Below are 21782 nucleotides of genomic sequence, written 5' to 3' on the forward strand. Positions count from 1 at the left end.
GAGACTAGTCAGGATAAAGGGAAAGATGACTGCAGCAATGTACAGAGACATCCTGGATGAAAACCTGCTCCAGAGCGCTCTTGACCTCAGACTGGGACGACGGTTCATCTTTCAGCAGGACAACGACCCTAAGCACACAGCCAAGATATCAAAGGAGTGGCTTCAGGACAACTCTGTGAATGTCCTTGAGTGGCCCAGCCAGAGCCCAGACTTGAATTCGATTGAACATCTCTGGAGATCTTAAAATGGCTGTGCACCGACGCTTCCCATCCAACCTGATGGAGCTTGAGAGGTGCTGCAAAGAGGAATGGGTGAAACTGGCCAAGGTGTGCCAAGCTTGTGGCATCATATTCAAAAAGACTTGAGGCTGGAATTGCTGCCAAAGGTGCATTGACAAAGTATTGAGCAAAGGCTGTGAATACTTCTGTACATGGGATTTCTCAGTTTTTTTTATTTTTAATAAATTTGCAAAAACCTTAAGTAAACTTTTTTCACGTTGTCATTATGAGGTGGTGTGTGTAGAATTATGAGGAAAAAAATGAATTTAATCCATTTTGGAATAAGGCTGTAACATAACAAAATGTGGAAAAAGTGATGCGCCTGTGAATACTTTCCGGATGCACTGTATATGCTTCCCCTTGGCCATATTATTCGTAGCTGCACTTTTATGCAGATGACACTCAACTCTACTTAATGTTAAAAGTGGAACTTCAGAACTTTCTCAGCTCACAACCTGCCTTAGTGAAATTAAAACCTGGATGGAGTAGAACTCTGTAAAATTAAACTGCAACAAAACTGAACTCCTGCAAATTGGGACTAAAATGAAACTTAATAAAATCTCTTTCCCAGTCCATCTTGGTGGTGATCACATCAGACCTGCCTTTACTGCAAAAAATCTGAGAAGGGTCTGGCTGCAGCCACTGTAAGGTGTAGGCGAAAACATGTCACCGCCACAGTGAGAAGGTGTTGAGCTCCACAGTAAGCGGAAACACGCGACTTCAAATTTGAACACAGTTACGTCGCACACGAAATGTTGTTTTTGTGTTGTATCCCGTATTGCAATATATTGGAATAAAAGGTTTATTAAGAACAATCGACTTTGACAGCAAAAACTAAATTGCGTTTGTTACTGTTGATGTTGCTGAGAAATAAACATAGTTCTAATTAACAGTGTTTTTTAATGCGTAAAATGTATAAAACTATGACAATATATTTTCTGATTGATTACAAGGTACTACATGACTGTTAATAGCGACTAAGCTTTTTATTTTAAAGTTACAAGTGCAAACAATGCTGTTACATTTACACTGTGTGGTTTCCAATGTATCTTTGCAGGTCACCAATGTACCTAAGCAGGTCACGCGTTTCTGCCTACTGTGGCGGTGACGTGTTTCCGCTTACTGTGGAGTGGCTGCAGCCAGATGCTCTTGAAGAATCCTGGTGTCATTTTTGACTCCTCCCTTTCTTATTCCGTCCACATAAACCACATTGAGAAACTTTCTTACATTCACCTCCGTAACATATCCCGTGTTCGCTCCTTCCTCTCCTTCTCTAATGCCGAGAAACTTGTCCATGTTTTTATCACATCCCGCAATAATTATTGTAACTCGCTGCTGGCAGGTGCCCCTTCTAATCTTATATCACAGCTCCAACTTATTCAAAGCTCAGCTGCAAGAGTCCTCACTCAAACCAGCAGCAGCGAGCACATCACACCCATCCTGCTCCATCTTCACTGGCTCCCTGTGTCTTACAGAATCGAATATAAACTTCTACTAATAACCTACACAGCCTTAAATGACCTTGCGCCAAACTACACCAGTGACCTTCTCCATCACTATGTGCCTGCCCGCCCATTAAGGTCCTCTGATTCTGGCAATCTTGTTGTGCCCCACACTAATCTACACTCCATGGGTGACAGCAGGGCCTTCAGCTGTATAGCGCCCAGACTCTGGGATGACCTACCGAAATTAATCAGATCGGCTGACTCCATGAATTCTTTTAAAAAACAACTCAAACCTCATCTGTTCAGGAAGGCTTTTAGCTCTACTTGACTTTATTACCCTTCTCTCAGTTTACCTCTCTGTCAAGATGCTCACGTAACCTGTGTGTGTATGCACGAGACCATCAATTATGCTGTCCGTTAGGTGTTTTTTTTTCTCTGAATTTACTGTCTTAATCTTCTTTATTTATTTATCTGGTTTGTACAATGCTATATACTCTGCCGTTCTATCTTAAACTCTGTGAAGTGCCTTGAGCATGGGAAAGGCGCTATATAAATAAAATGTAGGATTATTATTTGTATTATTACTCACTTGATGCTTCTACAGCAGATGAGACACGGTGCCAGTCTTCTGAAGAACTCTGGGGTAAGAAGTGTGTATGACAAGTCAAGTTCCCCGAGTTCTCCACAGCAGCCAATGACAGAGTTCAGCACATCACATTCCAGATGGGATAAACCTCTATGACTAAAGTCCAACTTTAAATCCTTCCCAATGACTTCTCTGATTAAGTAGTCATTCTGAGTCTCATAGAGCCACTGACACACTATTAGCTGAACATTGCTTGCAGCTTCACTCCATAGTATCTTTTCAGCTTTTTTCTTCACCCACTCCAGTACCCGCTTTTCTGTTTTCATCTCCAAGTCCCCCAGGATTCCCCCCAGTATTTTAAGCACAGAAGGCCTGGCCAGTCCTACCAAGAACTGAGTGAAAATCACAAACCGGCCATCTTTACAGGTGTCCATCTTCACAAAAAGCTCCTCAATATCCCCTGATGGATCAAGATAGAAGAAGCAGGCGGCCATGAACTCCTGCAGGGTGAGGTGGTTGAATGTATATGTTGTGTGATCCAGACTGCTTTCCCTCTGCAGGATTTCTTTGAGGATCGGGGAGGAGAGGACTAGTTGGAGACCAAAGGTAGACATCTCAAATTTGTCATAAAACACAAGAGTCCTATTCTCCACTCCATAATAAGCCATTTTTCCCAGTTTGACCAGAATCCCCTGCTTGTCCTCGGCCTCTTGTTTATGATTGCTAAGGATGTTGTGAAGGAACATGACAAAGACCTCGGTGACAGTTCTGGGGGCAGTGCCTCGTAATTCTTTAGGTGTCATGAAGTGACTTTTCAATGCAGAGCAAATCATCCAGCAGTATGAGGGGTTGAAGCACATGGTGTAGACGATGGGGTTGTCTTCCGCATACCGAAAAGCCTCGGTGCCCAGATCAGTGTCACCAAAGAACTTCTTAAAGTACATCAGTCTTTGCTCAGGAAAGAACCCCAGGATCTCTGCAAAGTAATCGACTCTTTTCATGTCCAGCGTCTCCAAGGCTGTTGGTTTGCTTGTTATCAGGACCGAACAGCCCTTCAGTAATGCCCGACTGACCAGGCTGGTGACCAGGATGTGGACAGGAAAGGGGTCATCTGGGTTTGTGCAGAGTTGTTCCTGTTTGAAGTCCAGTTTGTGTTTGTATTCATCCACTCCATCAAATATAAAAAGGAGTGATTCTGGTTTCTGCAGGATTTCTTTCAGTTTTGGGTCACCGAGATGCTTATAGTGCCTTCCAATCAGCCCAGTCAGAGAAATTTGTCTCTCTGTCTCAATGTCTAAAAGGTTGAACTCCCTGAATTTAAACAAGAACACAAATGCAAATCTTTGGTACTGAGTGCCTCTGGCCCAATCAAGCATGATCTTCTGGACAATGGTGGTCTTACCAATTCCAGCTACACCACTGACCACTACAATGTGAGGGGTAGTCTCACTTCCTGGACTTCTTCTAAAAAGCTGTTTCATCCAGACTTGGTCACATTTCTCCGTTGTCCGTTTTTCCACCGGCTCTGCATCTTTATTGCCTATCTTAACAAGTTCATGGTACCTTTCACTGTAGGTCCTTATGTAACGGTCATCAACCATCAGCTCTGTGTATCCACTCTCAGAGCCCATAGCACTAGCATGCGGATATCCAGGAGAACCCTGATCCTCCAGAGGTATTGGGGGTTGTAACACACCACCTCTGTGCAAGTCATGAAGGTCTGCAAGTCAAAATGAAAACAAGTGAGAAAATTAAGGAGCAGAAGAATGGATAAGCTGATGGCCAGAGAGAGATGACCAGTGGGGTTACCTTTAATATGTGCGTCAATAGGAGGGGATTTTAAACTGGCTTCGATGTCAGTCAACAGCTCTGGTCCTTGACAAACAACAACAGAGACAAAGGAGGCAGGACAGATTAAGACAAGTATATGAAATTGCACAATGAATAATAAAACCAGAAACACAACAGGAAAAATGAACAGACTGCAGGTAACATGAAGTTTATGTGGCTACAAGAAGATGTTAATGCCCAAAGAAAGAGGGAGGGCCAGTAATATGTGTCCATGTTGTGAAGCTTGAAATTTACTGTTCAGGAAAGAAGACCCAGAAAATGACCAGCTACACAGCATCAGGCATAGCAGACATATTGTGAGTCTATCATGTCAAAGAGAGCACAAGGTATGTTATTGGAGAAAACAAGAACTCGCATTTAGGTCTAAGCGGAATCTAAGGGTGATACTTCTGGAAAAACAAAGAAAGATGAGCACCACCGGGTTTCTGTCAATCCTTAAATAATTTAGGAAAATAATAAAAAAAAAAAAAAACCAAAAGGTGTCCCACATATGGACATGAAGTGGGTGAGAAGACCAGGGGTGGTGGAAAACAATTAAATCTGTGACTCCCAGTACAAGTAGGAACAAAATATATTATTACTGAAGATCCACATGATCTATAGCATATAGCCTATGCAAGGGCAACATGCAAGTCAAATGTGCAGTCATGAGAGATGACGTTTAGAGGTCAGCACCACACCAGATACTAAATCAATATGGTGAGACCACTCACCCTTTAAAAACACTAGAATTACCAAAGCCTACGAAAAAACTCGTAAATCCGGCCCACCTTAAATCCCTTCGCACCTCTCAGTCAGCCTCTTTTGTCTCCTAAATTTTTCAATAAGCCCAAGCAGACTGCTATACCATCTCCCCACCATTTCAGAACGGGCAAGAAAAGAAGTTTTCCCGATTCCTGCCTTGATTGATTTTCTGGGAGTGAGCTACCCAGAATTGTAAGAGGAAATAATTTGATGTGTGTTTTGTGTCTGCAACAATCTATGTAAACACATCGTTAAAAGAGAAACGTTTTTCATGTTTTAGTAATAAATAACAAAATGTAGACATGAACTGTATAATGTGTGAAGGCTGATTGCCAAATATCAAATAAACCCTTTCACAAAAGGTACAAGTACAATACGACAGCTTCTGTGGTGCAGTTAGAACTAGGGAATCCATTCCCGGACATTTTTCATTCCCGCATTCCTGTGAATGAAACTACTGTAATTCCCGGGAAACTGGGAATGGCCAAGCTCGTATATACTGTATAGCATGTAAAAGTATAAAAATCGATCAAGAAATAACAGAGTTATAGTTGAAAATAATTAAAGTGGCACGGTTGACTGGCCCACGGTGTAGTGTTTTGCAGATTAATTCAGTCAGCCAGCAGCAGTCATCAGTCTCCCGGCTCCGACTAAGGCCGAGTATAGTGGACTGGGAGGAGTCTGCACTCGGCAGCTCACGAATGCCGGGACAGGGCAGACTTCATTGACGTCTGTCAGACAACAGCTTTGAACAGCAACTTGAAATTGCAGTCTGTTGCATCCACATTATCTGTGCCAAGTAACTTAGCATCACAGAATGATGACAAGAAACTGGATGCATCAGTAAAAGCTGAAATGGCGGTGTTTCAGAGCAACAGCAAGCGGGGGGCATTGTTTAGAAAAAGTGTATCAGTATCTGATCAGGTAGATCATGTTGCATTCAAAAATATATATATTTTTTTAAAAAACATTAGTCTATCATATATCTTCCCTATGACATTTGCCACTTGATTGACACACAGGGCAGCCAGTCTGAGATCTCTTTCCTTCTAACACGCTGGTCATCCCACATGCACCCATACAATCAGATTGTGATTCAGACTACGAATGCCATGAATGTAATTACCCCGATCTACATTCTGTCCAATAAACGAACCACACGCCGTGGCTTCGCCTCTGACGCGGACATCCGAGGTTCGATTCTCCGAGAGGGGGTGCAGTGAGTGTGTACGCCTGATGAGCCCAGAATTAGGGAGAAACGCGTGTCGCGTACTCTTTGCATTATTTGACAGTAAAACTTTGCAACATTCTGTGATCTGCTTCTTGCAGCTGAAGAGGGCACCGTGGCGGATGTTTGCCTACACAAGCGTTACCTGGTAGGTAACCACCCATACAATCAGATTGTGATTCAGACTACGAATGCCATGAATGCAATTACCCCGATCTACATGCGGTCAAAAACGAACCACACGCCATGGTGCAACGTAAAGGGCGAAACATGTGTTGCATACTCTTTGCATTATTTGACAGTAAAACTATGTATATATATCATTTTTAATGTACTGTAGGTAGATAATTTCGACCTGGTCATTTTAAAAGTAGCTCGCAAGCCGAAAAAGTGTGGGCACCCCTGATCTAGATACATGTACTTATATGACAGCATGAACTGCTTGTAGATAAGGTTAGTCTTTTATTGGTGTCAACATATTGCAGTAGTTTTATTAAAAACTAGCAAATACCTGCGCTTCGGGAGAAGTAGTGTGTTAAAGAAGTTATGAAAAAGAAAAGGAAACATTTTAAAAATAACGTAACATCATTGTCAGTGTAATTGTTTTGTCACTGTTATGAGTGTTGCTGTCATCAAGAATTTGATTATCATTATTTCTTTCAATCAGGTTCGTATTTGGAGGACGTGTTGTGTTTAAGTTACATTCTGTGTTTGTCAACCGTTGTAAAGATAACAGGTTTCATTCATCGAAGTGTTCACTACCCAAATCGCTACTCGTGAATCTAAGATGTTTAACAGGCATTCCCGGTATTAACTTGTGGATTTACCTGTGAATATTTAGCGGCAGCGTGTCTATGAACTTGTGGAATTGCCTGCGAGTATTTAGCAACAGCGTCTCTATTAACTTGTGGATTTTTCTGCGAGTATTTGGCGGCATCGTCACAAAGTTGTTTCCGTCTAGCTGCATCAGAAAATGTACCACGATGTCTGACGCGCCTCCTTTTTACTGTTTTCTCACAGCTTGGATTGCTGCTGTCATAATCGGTTTGAGTTTGATGGTTTGTTTCAATCACGTTAGTATTTGCAGGACTTGTTGTGTTGAAGTGACATTCGGCATCTGTCAAGCGTTGTAAGCATACAACCGGTTTCATCGATAAAATCACATCCAGCTTTTGAGAGTTAAATCATTCATAAACATCAAAGTGCCCAATACTGAAATCGTCACCTGTCAATCTAAGATGTTTAAGAGGCATTGGCGGTTGTCCAAAGGTGTAAAATATTTGGCCATTTCGGTACACTTAAAAGCGACAATTCAGCGGCAGCCATCAACTCACATGCAGAAGCATAGGTGAAGGGTTAAGCATTTCACTCTTATAGTGCTCCTGTGTAGTATAATTATCTCCTGTAATGTCATCAGTCCACACCTTGAACCTGTCCCAGTCATTCAATACATAAGACACAATGTTCCTCCGGATATCAAGAGTGAGCCTGATATGGCCGTGCAATATGTAACATTTTTATTTAAAAAATAAAATAAAAAGCTTATTTAAACACTTTATTTAAAAAACAACCACAAGCAACCAAGAAAATAACATTACAGGAGTTCGCGCTACAGCCTTGCAACCGATCGCTGTATAAACACTTTTTTTAATGAGTTTTAAGCACAGGGGAAAAAAAATGAACATTTGAAAAAAGTGAAAAGTAACACCACAACAATTCACGCTATGAACCGAAAAATGAACATTTGAAAAATTCGTAATACAAAAGCTAACTATAAACCACCAAGAAAACTAACCTTGCATGAGTCGAGTTCTGGCATGAAGTGAGGAGGTTACAGTTTTGAGGGAGAGTCTGGCTTCGCGATGGAGGGATGTTTTCCTTCAGGTGTTTTCTCTCGTGTGATTTCTTGGGTTTCTGGCGTTTTTAGCTGTTTAGCTGGTGGGAGTGAAAACCTCATGCAGCCATTCCAAAAACAAAGTCCTTGTGACCCAACCCTTCGTGTTTGCCCTCCACATTACTGGCAATCTGGCTTTGTTTACTCCTTTTGCAATATCAGCTGCTTTAATAGATTCTTTCTGCTTTAGAATAGTCAAAATCGTAGGTTTTGACTTCCTTTACTCGGCGGCAAGATCAGTAACACAAATGCCACGCTCAATACTATTCAATATTTTCTTTCTTTACTTCGATTTTAATTTTCTGCAAAACTTTCTTCTCACCAGTCTTCACTTGCTTAGAAGCCATGGCTAACTGAAAAAGCACACAAAATACTGTTGAGCACAGAGAGAGATCACAGATAAAGCATGCACGTCTGACTGAGAACAATGAACAGGGAGCGGCACAACACGTGCTTAAATACAGTAATCGGCGTGTACGAACCAGAAGGGAAATGAAATAGAGCACAAAGAGTTCACAGCGAAAACATGCACGCATGTGCAAGCCCCGCAGTCTGACCGAGAACAATGCAACACATGCAGAAATCATCAGCGCGCACAAACTGAAAGGGAAACTGGCTTGTTCGTATACAGAATGTGTGGTCATGAACGGAGGCAAAAGTTTGGGGAACTTTTTGGTCGTAAACCGAGTTGTATGTGTACCGAGACGTTCGTGAACCGAGGTTCCACTGTATAGTACATTTCGGAAAACATTGTGGCACTGATGCAACATTATTCATATTCATTCGGACGCCTTCTTGTGCTTGTAATCAGTGACTGCGTTTCAAACCATCTTGCCATTCTTCACATGTTGCTGTATGGTGCTGTTTGTTTTGTATACTGGGACATGCAGAGGAAAGAATAGTACAGATAGGTCAGTTCTGCGCTATATGCAATCATCAAATTCAAATATTAACAGTTCCCACACACCCAAGGACCGTCCTTCCTACGTTTACGACATGTGTACCTGTTGCAATGTACACACTTCTCTCTATGCTGTGGTTACTATTACACTGAAGAGGCTGGGGGGAGTGGCGGTCTTGAAACGGAAGCTTGTCGATGTCGCATTCTCTTTTGCTTTATCCATCGCCTTTTCAAGTAAGAAGCGACAATGAAGCTCCTCTGCAAGGTCAGCCATGAACACTCTTCTTTTCTCAGTGGCCCCCGTGCATGCCTTGTACAGTACATGTGCGTTTATCGCCGCCAGGTCAAGCTTGTTATATAGCACAAGCAACTGGCCACTTGCATACTTCTGCTCGCACTGAATAAACTCACGCCTTCTGGTGCACGATGTCAACACAGTGCTGGAAAAAAAAGAGAGAGACAAATATATGTGACATTTTGAAGAAATCATTGTACGACCTGAATAGTACCAATCAGAAAACATTGTCGCACTAATGCAACATAATTTGAAAACGAATGGCATCGGATCGGGTATGAATTTATACTCGCTCTGTTAGTTAGAGTCAGATCAGAAATGGGGGTTCGAGGGAGAACATGACCGTGACAGAGAATAAAACTGAAAAAAGCTAACTTTTAGAAATGCCATACATTCACACCCAGTCTGACACAGTACATTTTCAAATAATATTGCATTAGTGCGACAATGTTTTCTGATTGGTACTATTCAGGTCATAAAATGATTTCTTCAAAATGTCACATATATTTGTCGTTCTTTTTTGCCTGCTGCTGCGTTGACATTGTGCACTAGAAGGTGTGAGCTTATTCAGTGTGAGCAGAAGCACGCAGGTGGCCTGTTGTGGTGTGCAACAACAAGCTTGACCTGGCAGTGATCAACACACACGTACTGTACAAGACATGCACGGGGGCCACTGGGAAAAGAAGAGTGTTCATGGCTCACCTTGCAGAGGAGCTTCTTCGTCGCTTCTTACAAGGAAAGGCGATGGATAAAGCAAGAGAGGATGCAACATCTACAAGCTTCTGTTCCAAGACCTCCCTTTCTCCCAATAAAGCAAACTCAGTCAATCAGTGTAACTGCAACCACAGCATAGAGAGAAGTGTGGACATTGCAACAGGTACACATGTCATAAACGTAGGAAGGACGGTCCTTGGGTGTGTGGGAACTGCTAACATTTGAATCTGGCGATTGCCTGTAGCGCGGAACTGACCTCTCCGTACATCCTGGAGTACAAAAGAAACCGCACCATACAGCAGCATGTGAAGACTGGAAAGAGGAGGGGGGGGGGTGGGACGGGACGGGGAAACGGTCACTGATTACCAGAGGTGGGTAGAGTAGCCAAAAATTGTACTCACGTAAGAGTAGCGTTACTTCAAAATAATGTTACTCAAGTAGAAGTAAAAAGTAGTCATCCAAAAAATTACTCAAGTAAGAGTAAAAAAGTATTCGGTGAAAAGACTACTCAAGTACTGAGTAACTGTTTAATCATAATAAATTATTTTTGAGAAATGTTGTAATAAGACAGACAAAAATATAATGTGCTAATTCTGCTATTTCTAAATAATAAAATAAAAAAATGAGTAAAAATAAATAAGATCTTTACAAAATAAACATGCACAAACAACACGAAGTTCCAAATCTCAGTTTTTCACAACAAAGCTTTTGAAGCCATTACCTACAGTAAGTAACATGTATGTTTGAACAGTGCAAACTACTTATGGTGACAAGATATCCTGTACACTGACAGTATAATACTGCATATGCACTTGCCCTCCAAATAACACAGCTGACAGAAAACAACATTAGAACAAGGCAGCTTGCGCACGTACAAGAAGTGTCACTTTTCCTTGACTGTCTGTGTCTGTGCATGTTTGGTTAAAACGTGCTTGTTCTTCACTCACTGAAGTGATGGTTAAGCTTCAGCAGGAGTTGGCTCTCATTTTTCATGTACAGTGGAACCTTGGATTGCGAGTAACTTGGTTTGCGAGTGTTTTGCAAGACGAGCTAAGATTTTTAATAAATTTTGACTTGATAAACGAGCAAGGTCTTGCAATACGAGTTTACCGTATACTCTTGTCTGCCGAGCGTCACGTGATCACAACTGAGCTGGTGGTTCTTCTCTCTCTCGCTGCGGGATTGTGGGCATTCATCAGTCGGCATGCCTCACTCATATAGTCAGCATCCGTACGAGTGTATACTGTTTACTACAGCATTGCGACCATGTGTGTGTGCTGGGACGTGCAAGTCCCCGTCTTGCACCCCACAACACAAAGCGGAGTCTCAATACTTTAGTGACACCATTTTTATTTAGCTTGAAACAGGGACAGCGCGGTTATTTATTGTAGCTGGACCTGCCACTCTCCAATACACAGACACAGCAGTCAGGCAGTGTCTATGCCGCCACAGTTTGCGTGTGGTCATGTGACTGCATGGCTACGTCGGATTGGTGAAACGGAGCCATGTGATTATTGTTGCTACATCTGATTGTGAAACAGTCATGCAGTAGATCCAGTGGCAGCTTCTATCTGGCAAAAATATAGTGTAACATGTAAATGGAAAAAAGTAACGAGTCGAGTGTTGCCCAATGTAGCGGAGTAAGAGTAGCATTTCTTCTTCACAAATGTACTCAAGTAAAAGTATGGTGCAGTAAAACTACTCTTAGAAGTACAATTTTTTAAAAAGTTACTCAAGTAAATGTAACAGAGTAAATGTAACTCGTTACTACCCACCTCTGCCGATTACAAGCACAAGAAGGCGTGCGAATGAATATAAATAATATAAATAAGGTTGCATCAGTGCCACAATATTTTCCGGAATGTAATATATAGGTCATAAAATGAGTTATTCCAAATATCATATATACCTACTGTATGTCTGTTTTTTTTTTGTCAGTGCGGCTTTGACATCATGGACCATAAGATGCATACTAATTCAGCATGAGCAGGAACACTCAATAAAACTGAATAAAAAAATTCAAGTGACGGCGAGATACGAAGAAGGCAGATTCACCAGCGTTTGTGTGTCGACTTTTATAACTCCAGATCAGAGAATTTCCAGTTCCATTGTCTCCAAACACTACTCACACTTACAGTTATTCCCAGTTTCAGATAAAAAGTAATCGTGTCAGATCTGGGATGGGGGTGGGTGTTGTATCATGATCGTGACTGAGAGAATAAAAGTGAAGGAGAAAAAAAAAAAAAACTAACTTTTACACCAGCTGTTACAGACACAAATCAAATGTATGTTTTTATTGTATAATATTAACAATAAGAGCAGCTCACTACTCAAAATGGTAAATTTTGCTGGGGAGCCGGTTTCAAACTCACTACCTCCAGATTATAAATTGGCAGTTCTTACCACTGCACCACGGAAGCTGTCGTATTGTACTTGTACCTTTTGTTAAAGTGTTTATTTGATATTTGGCCATCAGCCTTCAATCAATCAATCAACATTTATTTATATAGCACATATTCATACAAAAAAATGTAGCTCAAAGTGCTTTACAAAATGAATAGAAATAGAAGACACAATAAAAAATAAACATAAGTCAACATTAATTAACATAGAATAAGAGTAAGGTCCGATGGCCAGGGTGGACAGAAAAAACAAAAAAAAAAACTCCAAAGGCTGGAGAAAAAAATAAAATCTGTAGGGGTTCCAGACCAAGAGACCGCCCAGTCCCCTCTGGGCAATCTACCTAACATAAATCAAACATACAGTTCATGTCTACATTTTGTTATTTATTACTATAACATGAAAAATGCTTCTGTTTAAACGATGCGTTTACATAGATTGTTGTAGACACAAAACACACATCAAATTGTTTCCCCTTACAATTCTGGGTAGCTCACTCCCAGATAATCAATCAAGGCAGGAACTGGGAGAACGTCTTTTCTTGCTCGTTCTAAAGCGGTTGGGGGGATGGTATAGCAGGCTGCTTGCTGCTTGGGCTTATCGACAAATTTAGAAGACAAAAGAGGCTGACTGAGAGGTGCAAAGGGATTTAAGGTGGGCTGGATTTACAAGTTTTTTCATTGGCTCTGGTAATTCTAGTGTTAAAGGCTTCAGCAGATACATAAAAGAGGAAGTTAGAAACTCAAAGTTTTGGTGTTCTAGGCCATTACATAGGTATCTCATCGTAAGTGGTGAACCTGGCAGCCGTGTGTCAAACGGCGCACAGACAGTAACACTGTGTTTTGTGTTCCTGAGTCTCTCCCTCCATTCCCCTTCCTTGTGTTTGTATGCAAGAATCCATTAGCTCACCCTGCTCTGTCACCTCTGTCAGTATTTTGCTCAGGTTTGGTGATGGAAATCTCAAAATTTCTTCAGCTAGTGCTTCCCACAGGCTCACCAGCACTATACTATCCATCTTCATTATGTCACTGATGAAGACCTCCACAGCTGCTTGTCCCTCACTTTCTTCTTTGGCTTTGAAACTCTGAAAGACAACCAAGTGACCAGAGGCTCAGTTAAAAGGTGAATAATGGAGTCTGGCTTGATGACCTCACAAAGAAAGGAAGTTCTGTTATGGAGGATCAGGTAGTCTCTGACGATTCCCCCAAGTTTAGTAGCTCTTCTCAGTTCCCTGCTAGTAGCACTAACAGTTAGACTCTCCTACCTTGGCCTCATCAGTGGTGAGGATGTGCTTGGTTACCAGATTTTCCAGGATGCTTGTGATGTCGTGTTCAATCACATAGGTGAGGAAGGGCTTGTAGTATTCTGTGATCATGTGGAGATCACCATGAGAGAATGTTTTTATAACTTCAGGAAACTTTTGTGTCAAACCTGAAGGAAAAGAGAAAAGACAAAAATGAAGAGGCTCAGGGGTCAGGAGGTCTGTCTGATATGGCTAACTATCCTGACTCCAGACAAGCCTCATCTATTCACGGTGTCACACACATGTGCATGGGAGGCAGCTAAAGAGCTCAAAAGAAAGTAATTCATGATCTGACCAGGGGATGGCAGAGTGCATTAATCCTTTTCTCTTATCTCCCCGCAGAAAAAATGTGGTAAATTCCGCTCCAGAAGATGTCACTTCTGGTTCCACCTTTCAAGAAGCTGCAACCTCATTACCTCATTTCCAGTTCCGGTCCCAAGATCCCTCTTCTTCCTAACTTTCTATTATAAATCCACCATGTTTACCAACCTAAGCAGTTCTGTTTTGGACTCTTGCCTGTAAAGACCAATTTCTCAACCTCTCTTCAAATTTTGCAGCCTCTTTTCAAGTATATGGGAGGCTGCCCCAAACCTCTGTGTGTCAAGGCTTGATTATTTACCAGAACAGTAAGCATGATGGAATATAAATTGTACTGCAATGACAGTCAATATCATCAACGACAATCAAGGATGAAAAACCCAGATCGGCAGCAAGTCATGAGGTCCACACCTTTGGCCAAGTTAGAGTCAGGTCTGATCAGCCCCCCTTTCAATATTTACAATACTTTTTCCTGGGTAAGTGTCACCACATTTATGCAATCAGCCTAGAAAGCACTCAAAGTGCAATATGGGGTCTTCCCAAGTTAACCACATCTTTAATCATTCATTTTCAGTTCTGCTCAATTCAACAAAGAAAAGTAATTAGTCTCAATAATCACTACCACTACCTTCATCTCCTCCTCTTCATTTTGTATCCTGGGTCTGAAATCCCTCAATAGCTGATATAACAACCCCACCACACACGTAAATGTCATAAGTTTTGCTCCAGTGCACATGAAGAGAATTGTAAAAAGCAGTGCCCAGTTTCCTGGGGGTAAACAGAATCCAAATTGTAAGAGAAAACAGCAGACAATGAAATCTAAAAAATCTAAATTCCTGTAAATTAGCTAATATTGGTTGTCAGTCAATCTGGTGTACAGTACATTCACAAAATCAAATGGTACTAAAAAAAAATAAATAAATAAACACATAGCATTCTCTATAAACTGTGTGACTTTAAAGAGTTTTGGATCAGGTTTTAACTCAAGAAGAGCATTGCCAAACTTTTCTCACCATGCAGAGCATCAACATCATGTCTTCTTTTCTTAGAAATTACTGAAACACACTTCTCGTTTGAGTCATGTTTACTCATCTTGAGATTTTATGATCGGAGTGGCAGATCGACTCCTGTTCATTAAAGTTCAGGTGAGCTCTCAGCAGGCAGAGACTGTGGAAACAAGACAGACAATAAAATTGACAAAATGACGAGCTGACCAGAGGGATGGCAGATTCAAGCTGTCATTCGTTTAAACAAGTGGCACCTTTCAGACATTCAGTGCTAATCTTCTCTAATTTTTAAGTGTGTAGCACCCTTAAGGTTTTTCATGGTAGCTCTTCTGACTTTGGCAATCTGTTGTGACCTGAAGATGCAAATAGGGCAAAAATGACCACAAATCTGTCTAGACCTCACTAGCTCGTCCAAAAGAGGCTTGTTTTACACCAGCTTGAACCTGGCTGGCTTCCGGCCTAGTAGACCTCAAAAATGGCAGATGGTTTTGAAAGTTCAAAATGACTATAAAAAGTACCAAAGTATACAAAAATGCCACACTAGAGAGAGGAAAACCAACTATGATAGACAAGTTCCACAAATAGTCTTCAGAAAGGAAAAAATGTATTGCAAACAAAATAGAAAAATGTAGCAAAATTCACAGAAAAGAAAGGAACAACAACAACATTTATTTATATAGCACATTTTCATACAAAAAATGTAGCTCAAAGTGCTTTACAAAATGAAGAATAGAAAAATAGAAGACACAATAAAAAATAAACATAAGTCAACATTAATTAACATAGAATAAGTAAGGTCCGATGGCCAGGGTGGACAGAAAAAAAAAAACTCCAAAGGCTGGAGAAAAAAAATAAAATCTGCAGGGATTTCAGACCAAGAGACCGCCCAGTCCCCTCTGGGCATTCTACCTAACATAAATGAAACAGTCCTCTTTGTATTTAGGGTTTTCATGGAAGGACTTGAAAATGATGGTCATGTAGACTTCTGGCTTTCAGTCCATCAATGTTGGTGCATCATGATGCTTTGTGTAGGTGGTGGTGGCGCAGGCCACCGGAAAAACAGAAGAGAGAGTAGGGGTCAGTACGGAGTTTGGAGCCACTATGAATAGTTATTATGAAGAATTGAACATACAGAGTATCGGTATTAAGTTAAAGTGAAGTTACAAAAAGGCCATGTTAAAGTAATGTGTTTTCAGCAGTGTTTTAAACTGCTCTACTGTATCAGCCTGGTGAATTCCCATTGGCAGGCTATTTCAGATTTTAGGTGCATAACAGCAGAAGGCCGCCTCACCACTTCTTTTAAGTTTAGCTTTTGGAATTGTAAGGAGACATTCATTTGAAGATCTAAGGTTACGATTTGGAATATAACGTGTATATATATAAGATGGAGCGAGATTATTTAAGGCTTTATAAACCATAAGCATAATTTTAAAGTCAATCCTGAATGACACAGGTAACCAGTGTAGTGACATCAAAACTGGAGAAATGTGTTCGGATTTTCTTTTCCTAGTTAGGATTCTAGCTGCTGCATTCTGCACTAGTTGCAAACGATTTATGTCTTTTTTGGGTAGTCCTGAGAGGAGTGCGTTACAGTAATCTAGTCGACTGAAAACAAAAGCGTGGAGGTCTTCATCAGTGACATAATGAAGATGGATAGTATAGTGCTGGTGAGCCTGTGGGAAGCACTAGAGAAATTTCTCAGCATCTTTCAATGATATAAGAGGTCTAACTTTTGATATGTTTCTTAAGTGAAAAAATGCTGTCCTAGTGGTCTGATGAATATGCGATTTAAAATTCAGATTACAGTCAACGGTTACCCCTAAGGTTTTTACTTCCGTCTTAACATTTAATCCTAGTGCATCAAGTTTATTTCTGATAACCTCATTGAATCCATTACTACCAATTACTAAAATTTCAGTTTTCTCTTTATTTAGTTTGAGAAAATTACTATTCATCCATTCAGAAATACCAGTAAGACATTGTGTTAGTGAATCGAGAGAGTCGGAGTCATCAGGTGCTATTGATAAGTACAGCTGTGTGTCATCAGCATAGCTGTGGTAACTCACGTTGTAAACTGAGATAATCTGACCTAACGGAAGCATGTAGATTGAGAAAAGCAGTGGAGCCAGGATAGAGCCTTGTGGAACACCATATCGGATATCATGTGTCTTTGAGATTTGATTACCACAACTAACAAAGAATTTTCTTCCTGCCAGGTAGGATTCAAACCAATTTAAGACACTGCCAGAGAGGCCCACCCATTGACTAAGGCGATTTCTAAGAATATTATGATCAATGGTGTCAAATGCAGCACTCAGATCTAAGAGGATGAGAACAGATAAATGGCCTCAGTCTGCATTTACCCGCAAGTCATTTACTACTTTAACAAGTGCAGTTTCTCTGCTGTGATTTGTTCTAAAATCTGACTGAAATTTATCAAGAATAGCATGTTTATTGAGGTGGTCATCTAATTGCAAAATGACTGCCTTCTCTAGAATTTCACTTAAGAAGGGCAGGTTAGAGATGGGTCTAAATTTTTCAAAGGCAGAGGGGTCAAGATTATTTTTCTTGAGCAGGGGTTTAACTACAGCAGTCTTAAGACAGTCTGGAAAGACCCCCATATCTAATAACGAATTAACTATGTCCAGAATATTGTCAATTAGCACGCCTGATACTTCTTTGATAAACCTTGTTGGTATCGGGTCAAGGACGCAGGTGGAGGGTTTCAGTTGAGAGATTATACTATGTAATTCAGGTAAATCTATCCTGGTGAAAGCATTTCATTTGTTTATAACGGAGTACCGGGGCTTTGGAGGTTCTGCAGTGTTGGGGAGATATACTATGTTATCTCTAATATCATTAATTTTTTAATTGAAAAATACAGCAATGTTCTCACAGGTTTCAGTGGAAGTATTCTGGGGGCATTCCTTTGTGTTACCTGGGTTTAACAGACAATCAATTGTAGAAAATAAGACTCTGGGATTACTAGCATTGTTATTTATAATATTAGAGAAATAGCAGCGCCTCTCAAGGCGGACTTTGTTATTGTATTCTGATATTTTAGCCTTCAATATCTCATAATGGATAGTTAGTTTAGTTTTCCTCCATTTACGCTCAGCTCTGCGACATGTTCTTTTTAAATCAGACACTCTTTGGGTCTTCCATGGAATAACAGTACTAGAGGATTTTTTCACTGTCTTTTCAGGTGCAACTATGTCAACAGCAGTTCTTACTTTAGAATTAAAGTTTTCCACTTTACTATTTACATTATCCTCGCTATTATAGTTGGCATTATAAACGGACTGATTGCTTAGAATGTTTGTAAGTTTTAAAGCTGCTGATGAGTCAAAGGAGCGTTTAACAAAAAAAAAAAACAAAGGAAAGGAACAAAATGATTTGCCTCCAAAAGCAATCCAAAGAGAAGTCCGACATATGAAGAAAAAAAAAATGCACAAGCAAAATACAAAAAATAAAGTGAAAAATCAAGAGCCAGAAAATATTAAAAGAATGCAATTAATTACATATTTCCAAAATTACAACTCACAATGATCCACTTGCTGGGTTCCTCACTCGAACCATCACATGAAGACATTGGGAGGAACCAGCAACAGTGACATCAGAGTGTCCCTGCCTTCTGGGGGTTCTAACAACATATTATGAGGAACTGAATCACATTAATAGACACAAACATACAGAATGAAAATCTGGGGGGAGTGGGAACTATAACGGTTCAACTTTTCCTGGCCGATATCGCTATACGTCACCACCTCAGGTTGTGTATGCGAGTTGGATAGCAGGTCAACATTAAAACGCCCTCCAACCCCTCCTGCGATACCGATATGATAACTAATACAAAATTACACAATCTCAGCACAATAATTGTGTGAAACAGACAAGGTGAAAAATAACTATTAGATTAATCTCATTAAAAAAATAAAAAATAAAATAAAAAAACCTATACAAACATAAATGGCAGCAGCCAAATTCTGTGCCCCACATCCCCACAAATACAGTATATAAATAACACAGACAAACCCCAGAATCCAGGCAATGTCCAGACACTTAGACTAATATTAGTCTATTTTCCTTGTTCTCTCTCCTATCCTCCCCAGTCTCCAAATGTGCTACCCCAGATTAGCAAGGATCGCCCTTATCTCACCCACTTTAATTTCTCCGGACTGTCCTATCCGTTTATACTTTAGATTGAGTTGGCTGGCAAAGTCTTCAAGATGGCCACCTCCATGAGCAGGCGAGGCAATCCTTCCTCTGACCGTGGATAGTCAACATTTGTGTTGAAATCTTTTCTCTTTCCATTTTTTTCCTCCCCTTCTTGCCTTTTGAGGCCTTTTTTTTTTTTTTTTTAAAACTGTATCCTGGTGTCCTTTCTCCATGACAATTCATGGAAACCACAGCAACAGACCACACCTTCCCAAGATCTTCTTTACAACTGTCTGCCAAATGTGCCCATTTTTTTTTGTTTTCCTCTTTTACCCCAACCACCATATTAAAAAGGTACAGAGGCAGCTACAGGGTTGACAATAAGGATGGCTAAGACACAAAAGCAAATCAAATGGCATTTATGTGGCAGTGCCACAATTCTTACATTAAAGCACTGAAAATTCACCCCTCTGGGTAATTTACGCAATTTCACTACCTTTGAATTATATGCTATTTCTGTCTCCCTCCCCATTAACATGACCACTGCTGTTGTTTATCACTCTCCAGGTTTGTTCGGGATCTTCCTTCATGACCTGGATGGAGTGATCTCTTCCCACCCAAATGAAGGCAGCCCACTTTTAATTCTTGGGGACCTGAACATCCACCTGGACAGCCCTCCTACTACCGACTTCCTCTCTCAACATCACACAGCTCCACACCCCATCCACTCACAAGGCTGGCAATTTGCTTGACCGTGTTCTGTCACACAACTATAACTGTGACTCCTCTACATACGTCTGACCACTTTTCCATTCAGTTCCATCTGCTGCTTCTCTCTTCTCCTCCCCCCCAATGTATCCTTCCACCAACACCTCCACTGCCTCTCTCCCACACATTTCTCATCCATGGTCTTCTCTGCTTTCCCTCTTCCCAAACACTTCTCTTCTCTTGACACCAACACTGCCACGGACACCCTATGTTTGACTCCGTTTTCCTGTCTTGACAATGCTTGTCCTCACTTTTCTAGGCTTGCATGCAAAACATCCTCCTGTCCCTGGCTTTCCAGACCACTCCGCAATTAATGGACCGACCTCAGGACAGCTGAAAGGCTCAGGCAGACCTGGCTAAGTTCCCATCTCTTCTTGCATCCTTTTCCTCTGCCACCATCAAAGATAAGGTGAAGTTCTATCAGACTACAATTAACAGCACCACTGACAGACACTCTCTGTTCTCTGCTTTCACTTCTCTTATTAACCCTCCTTAACCAAATCACAAACCACCCCACCTGATGATGACTTTCCCCAACTTTTTCAGCATAGAATGGCCGGTTTCAGCTGTCAGTTCTGACCCTCGCGGAGACCCATTATATCTCCTTCCAAGCAACACCCAACATTCTCCCCACTGATGTTTTCCACCTCCTCTCCAATCACTCTACACTACCTGTCCACTTGGCCTGGAGGCAATGTGAGAGAATAGGATCATCTTCCCCCTCACTCATTCCTGTACTTACACACATCATTAACACCTCACTCAGCCCAGAGCACAGTTCCTAACATCTTGAAACACGCTCTGATAACCCCACTTCTCAAAAAACCAACACTCGATCCATCCCAAGTTAACAACTACAGGCCGGTTTCTCTCCTGTCCCTTCTTTCCAAAACACACGCATGTGATGTTTCTAACCAGATCTTTTTCTTCCTTGTACAGAATAAATTGCTTGATACCAACCACTCGACTGAGACGACTCTACTGACTGGAGTCAGCCAGCTATGACTTACTAGAGCTACCAACAGGTCATCAGTCCTGATCTTGCTAGATTGCTCTTCTGCCTTTGACACAGTCAACCACAACATCCTTCTTGCCACCCTTATTGACATGGACATCAACTGAAATGCTCCAAGATGGTTTGAGTCCTACATCTCAGGTAAATTCTACACTGTATCCTGGTGAGGGGAGTGTTCAAAAGGCGCACCAGACATACACAGGGGTGCCCCAAAGATTGGTGTTGGAGCCCAGCAAGGTGGTGTACAGAGACAGAAGTAGAGGACCCATCATCCAATTCCCATGGGTTCTCATATCAGTGCTTTGCTGATAATATACAATGTGTTCCACTAGGGGGCGTACCACTCCCTCCACCCCGACACAGACAGGCTAAGACACAAGCTCAACAAAGCACAGACATTTATTCTTCAGTGGGGAGCGTTTTTCCTCCGGTCCCCACTACACAGCACAGTATAAAGCACCAATATCTCTCTATTGTAATCAAAAAAATATTGGGTCAATACGTGATCTTCTTGAAAGACACCGACGTCCCGCGAGAGAAGGCAGTGAGACAAAAGGACAGCTGCTGTACAGGCTTTTAAATGATCGACGCGCAGCACGACATGCAGAACACGCAGCTCGGCAGCAGCAGAAAGCCAGCAGCTGATCCGTCCGCATCTCCTTAGCATGCGTTCAAACCCCTTCACATTGCAAGCGGCAGTGTGGCTGGAGCGTAGACACTTTAACGTCCCACAAGACAACAGGACAGCTGCTGTACAAGCTTTTAAATGATCGACGTGCAACGCGACATGCAGAACACGGAGCGAGCAGCAGCAGCAAGTCAGCTGATCGAGCATTGAGGAGGTTTTAAAAAAAAAAAATAGTATTTGTATCCCATT

The 21782-nt window shown here is 41.3% G+C and overlaps 1 protein-coding gene across 2 annotated transcripts in view; it reads right to left on the minus strand.

Moving 5' to 3' along the window:
* Positions 1-21782, minus strand: part of LOC120534440 (NACHT, LRR and PYD domains-containing protein 3-like) — a 53202-nt gene that overhangs the window by 16043 nt on the left and 15377 nt on the right. For both annotated transcript variants that reach the window (XM_039762012.1, XM_039762011.1), the window contains exons 2-6: positions 14971-15124; positions 13601-13767; positions 13246-13420; positions 4119-4184; positions 2313-4029 (exon numbers count right to left, since the gene is read on the minus strand). In XM_039762012.1, coding sequence (XP_039617946.1) covers positions 2313-4029; positions 4119-4184; positions 13246-13420; positions 13601-13767; positions 14971-15049 — 2204 coding nt within the window. In that variant the 5' untranslated portion in view covers positions 15050-15124. The remainder of the gene's footprint in view (positions 1-2312; positions 4030-4118; positions 4185-13245; positions 13421-13600; positions 13768-14970; positions 15125-21782) is intronic.

Source organism: Polypterus senegalus, chromosome 8, assembly GCF_016835505.1.
Source record: "Polypterus senegalus isolate Bchr_013 chromosome 8, ASM1683550v1, whole genome shotgun sequence".
NCBI lineage: Eukaryota > Metazoa > Chordata > Cladistia > Polypteriformes > Polypteridae > Polypterus > Polypterus senegalus.